This window comes from Dendrobium catenatum, unplaced genomic scaffold (genome assembly GCF_001605985.2).
Source record: "Dendrobium catenatum unplaced genomic scaffold, ASM160598v2 fragScaff_scaffold_0, whole genome shotgun sequence".
NCBI classification, from domain to species: Eukaryota; Viridiplantae; Streptophyta; class Magnoliopsida; order Asparagales; family Orchidaceae; genus Dendrobium; species Dendrobium catenatum.
Window position 1 is genome coordinate 949,631 of NW_021318462.1, and position 4,728 is coordinate 954,358.

Here is a 4,728-nt window from a genome sequence, read left to right on the forward strand (position 1 = left end):
TAAAACAACTTGGAAGTTTAAAGAGGGCTAAGAGGACTAGGATGAGTCAAGGCGAGACTCGAATTTCTACATTATGGTTCGATTCAGGCTTTGCCAAAATTGATGTCAACATGCTCATCAATTCCTTTGCATGCAACTTAAAATTGTTGATAAACGATAACTATATGATCATTAACCGAGACATCGGTCATCGATACTAAGACAGTAATGCTAGAGTACTTGTCATCTACATGTTGTTTTAGATTAAAAAAAAAAGAGAGAGAAACAAAAAAATACTAAAAATAAAGCAAAGTTAAACAGTAGGGCTAGTGTTATATATATAATCTCTTCTTAAATAGTTCACTTGTAAAATAGAAATTCACAACTTTTATTAGATAGGCACACAAAACACTCCCATATGGCATCTTCATCCATACAAGCATAAGGAACAAGATGCGCAATCCACTGCAAACTGGTTGGTATTTCCAGGGAGAAAAGAAGAGAAACAAAAATCATCTCCTAAACACTCCTCATAGAAGAATATATAGTCAGAGATTTTATACGCTTTACCTGTAGTATTTGAACGCGTCCTAAATTCTGCTTCTTCAGAAGCAGCACCAATGCTTTAATAATGCAGCATATATGGAAATAACTTGTTGCGTTAAAAATTCTTTTTCACTACTATATTGGATTCTTCACTTTCTTCTTCGCTGAATCCAGAAAAATTTTGAGCTGAGAATCTAAGAGTTCAAGGACCAATCAAAATTCTGATAGACTATATTCACTGGACCTCCATCGTTCAGAAGATGCGTTAAGAGCCCGGTTTTGTTTGCGTCCAGGTAGCCCAGAACCCATTGCAGAATGTCCTTATCCTGTCCAAAATCTGCACTGTACCTGCAAAATGTTGCATTCAATGGTAAGAGATCAGACTAGAATATTTTTAAAGATGTTTGTAACTAAAGCATTTGTACCATTTGATGATTCTAGTAAGATGAACGACTCTCTTCTCCAGATCCACCTCCAGTCCGCCATTAGAGAAGAACTCCCTAGCAGAGTGCCGTAGTTCAACCTCCACACCTTGGGCCGAGAAGAAGCGCACCCTTGGGCTCGACCGCGCTCCGTTACAGAGTCCAAAATGTATCAAAGGATTCACCTTCGGAAGCACCAGCTCCAAGCGGCGGTCGGAGGAGCTAAGAGGCTTAACAAAGGAGTAAGGAGACCTGCGATTTGATCGAAGAATACCGTCCTTAATGGCTGAAAGCGAGTAAGGGTATCCTCCCACAATATACAGGAAGTCATTGAAGAAAGATCTCCGATCAATAGTCCCAGGGCGGCCGATCCTTATATTGGCGTGGATGACCATCGCGTTGTAAAGGTTGAGGAAGAAGGCGGTTCTTTCGTCCGTCGAAAGGCTGAAGATGTCCACACGCTGAAGGTCCTGCACAACATTCGTGTACCTTCGGAACTCCTCGCTGGAGCCAATGCGATTGTAGTCGAGGTGGCTGTGATCTTCGGAGGCGTAGGCTTCGAGGATGGCGGACATCAGTTTGGTGAGGCGGTGGCTGACGGCGAGGGCTGGTTTCGGTTGGTCGTCGTTGGTTGTGATTCTAAAGTTGAAGCATTTAGAAATGGACGGGTCGTGCTCAAGAAAGCGGTAGAATTGGTTGTTACTGTCTTCGAAGTCGTTATCTCTGTAGGAAGGAAAGGTAAGTTGAAGATCAGAAAAAAAAAACGGAATTTTTATTTGTGTTGCAGAAGTGGAGATGATTGATTGCTGAAGGAGATAGAAGGAGACTTTACCGGAAGACATGGTGTATGAAATACCTCCTTGCTAGTTCTTTTCCAATTTCTACCGCCTGTAGTTGAAATAAATGAAAAGGTTACCATAACAACAACAGATCGACTATCGTAAAAATGTTTTTCTTCTAAAGTTTTCTGCTGCATATGAAAAATTAGGTTGATATAATATTCCCCATACTCTGACTAAAATATCGTATATCCTTTAAGAATGAAGCCATGGATATAATATTTCACATCAGAAACAGGTTGTGAAGACGATAACATGGGAAATTGCTAGTTATTATTTGTTTATGGAAGTGGGCGGCTTTGTACGCGTTGCCTCTCATTTCTCAATAAATTATATAAGTTTGACAAACAAATGCCGTTGTGCAGTCTAACCAAATACCAACGGAATTGCTCCATTTGTCAATTAATTTATTCTGTGCGGTCATTGAATGTTTCAGAATGTGTTATATCACCTCTTGTTTAATACCGTAGCTCAATATTATTCGATACCGTAGCTCGGTACTGTTGACACACATTCTGCATCTGATCTTCACACAGAATAATTTCTCTCATTTGTCACCCAACAATAGCTCTTTAAACTAAATAAATATAATTAAATGAAATTTTTTAAAAAAACATTTTTTTTTTTGCTATGGGTGAATAAAAGGAAATTAAAAGCCTTAAATAAATATAATTCAAATTAGGTTTTTTTTTTTTATGGGAAGAACTTGAGGGAATTTTTTTTTCAACAAGGAATATTACTTTTTTATTATTATTAAAATGAATGAATACAATCTCATGCCATTCATGCTTAAGTTTTACTTATCATTTCACTAAGAAGCTATTTTTGGATTGATTACAAATTAAAATTTACATTATGATTCTCCTAAAATAAATTTACTAATTGTAAGATTGATCATCATAAAAATTTTAGTAGAACTTCAGATCTTTTTATGTTTTCCCTTTTTAATCTCTATTCAAGCAGTTCGAAGTTTTAAAAAAATACTTAAAAATTAAAATGGCAAATCTAACCGTGCAATTTAAATCAAACGGTTAGTAGCAAACCAATGATATTTCAGGCAACGGGGAAGCATACCTTTTGCCGGCTGCAATCGAGATGGTTGATGAGGACCTCGACCATATCGGCTCCGGCGAAGCAGTTCTTGACGAGCTTCATCTTCGTGATCCGATCCTGAATCGGCAGACGCTGCCGCAAAACCCTAATCACCCCTACCATGGCATCCTCTCGCCGCTCCTTTGCCTCATCTTCGTCGTCAAATCCATAAACCGGAACCCTCGGTGCAATGTCAGGGCACCTTTTCCCGGCCATCTCCCTCATCCTCCGCTCGAACTCACCGCTGTTTCTCAGCGAGTTCAGAGCCACCAACCCGCCGACGAGCCTCTCGTTGAAGAAGATCGCCGGAACGGCGACACCACCCGTTCGATCAACCAGCTCCTTCTCCCTTTCCGTGAACACGTCTACGTTGATTTCTACAAAGGGTAACCCCTTCGATCGGAAAAATGACCTAACGGCACCGCAGTCTCGGCATCCGGAGCGAGAGAAGAAGCTGATTCGACCCTTAATGTCCCCATAATCGCCATCGTCCTCTTCATCCTTGAGGCGGACGATGACCTTAAGGCCGGAGAGATGGAACTCCGTCACCGATTTTGCCGCATCGTCCCCTTCCTTCAGCGATGAGATCCGCTTCACGATTGCGGCAGAGAAGCTATTTCCCCTGTCTCGGATAAACTTTCCGAACGATGCCATGTCCATGGCAGTCGACGATGTCAATGACATCGATCGATCGAGGGGAAGGTAATTTTCGTCGCCGCTCGAAGGTGACCTCATCAGCCCAGCCGGCGCCTCCGGCTGCGGGAAATGAGACGGCGGACGCAGGAGCGTTTCAAGTTTCGAAACGTTATTCCCCGCCTCATCTGCAGCGTTCTTCACACACAAATCTTCGCTTCGCGGCGAATCGCCGGCGCCGGAGTCCTTATCGTTGCTTTTGTAGAGATTCGCGGCCATGTGATCGGTTTCGGAGAGAGGAGAGACGTCGCTGAGCTCCTCCTGCCCCATGGATTTAGGGCAAAAATCAAGAAAGCGTTAGCAAGGGGATCGTAACGGTGTGGAAGGGTGGAGCAGACTCTGTTTCGGGATTAGTTTAGTAATCGTTGAGAAAATTTGGGAACTTATGAAGAGATTAGCGGTGAGAGCGGGTCAAAGACTGCAGGTAATTTCTTCTTTCCTTCCAACGATCTGCTTGATATCTTTGTTGAATCAGCAACACCAGGCCAAGTCGCCGGCGAGGTTGATTTCATAATTTCATTTATATTTGCGCGAATGACGGAAACACCCTTTCCATATATAATTATTGATGGGTTGGTGGGGGCGTAAATAACGCGAAATGTGGAGGGCAACTTGAGGAAAGAGCCTCAAAGAAAGGAAGACTTTGATGGCCTGAAGATATTGGATTTCCAACGGGCATTACAAGGCCTAATGATGTGGGTGACGACTAGATGCCACGTGGAATAATTGAAGCGCGTGGGGCCAACAACTAATGGTGTAGATTGTAGAACAGCCTAATATTAGTAAGTTGCGTTTTCACAAAAAAATTAATAGAATTTTTACCCACTTAAAACTGCTCTATTAGATTTAAATTATAATATTCATACACACCATCTTAATGCAATTTAGTTCATCTAAATTACCACTATATTTTCTACTGTGAAAATGCCCTCCCATAATAGGTTTTATTTTTATTTTTTATTTTTTTTATATCCCCCCCCCCCCAATAGGTTTGATGGTTTGATGATACATAAAATGGTTGTCAGTTTTCTTGTGTTGCTTGTTCTTCAATTGATTTAAAATTTTCTCTTGTCTTGCAATGCAACATTAGCTGTTACTTGTTAAAAAAAATGGTACAAAAAATCCTTAATCCTAATATTATTTGCATTTACAGATAT

The 4,728-nt window shown here is 41.1% G+C and overlaps 1 protein-coding gene across 1 annotated transcript; it reads right to left on the reverse strand.

Moving 5' to 3' along the window:
• Nucleotides 1-311: 311 nt before the first annotated feature.
• LOC110093977 lies at nucleotides 312-4,051 on the reverse strand. The gene is made up of 4 exons (XM_020819054.2): nucleotides 2,861-4,051; nucleotides 1,780-1,835; nucleotides 951-1,670; nucleotides 312-873 (listed from the first exon to the last, which is right to left on the reverse strand). The coding sequence occupies exons 1-4, from the start codon at nucleotides 3,839-3,841 to the stop codon at nucleotides 720-722; spliced, it is 1,911 nt and encodes a 636-aa protein (XP_020674713.1). The 5' UTR covers nucleotides 3,842-4,051; the 3' UTR covers nucleotides 312-719.
• Nucleotides 4,052-4,728: the final 677 nt, after the last annotated feature.

Coding starts and splice junctions, on each gene's coding strand:
- LOC110093977 (XM_020819054.2), bottom strand. CDS start 3,841: ATGGGGCAGGAGGAGCTCAGCGACGTCTCTCCTCTCTCCGAAACCGAT. Junction 1,671..1,779: donor TTCATACACCATGTCTTCCG/GTAAAGTCTCCT, acceptor TCCTTCCTACAG/AGATAACGACTTCGAAGACA. Junction 874..950: donor CTTACTAGAATCATCAAATG/GTACAAATGCTT, acceptor AACATTTTGCAG/GTACAGTGCAGATTTTGGAC.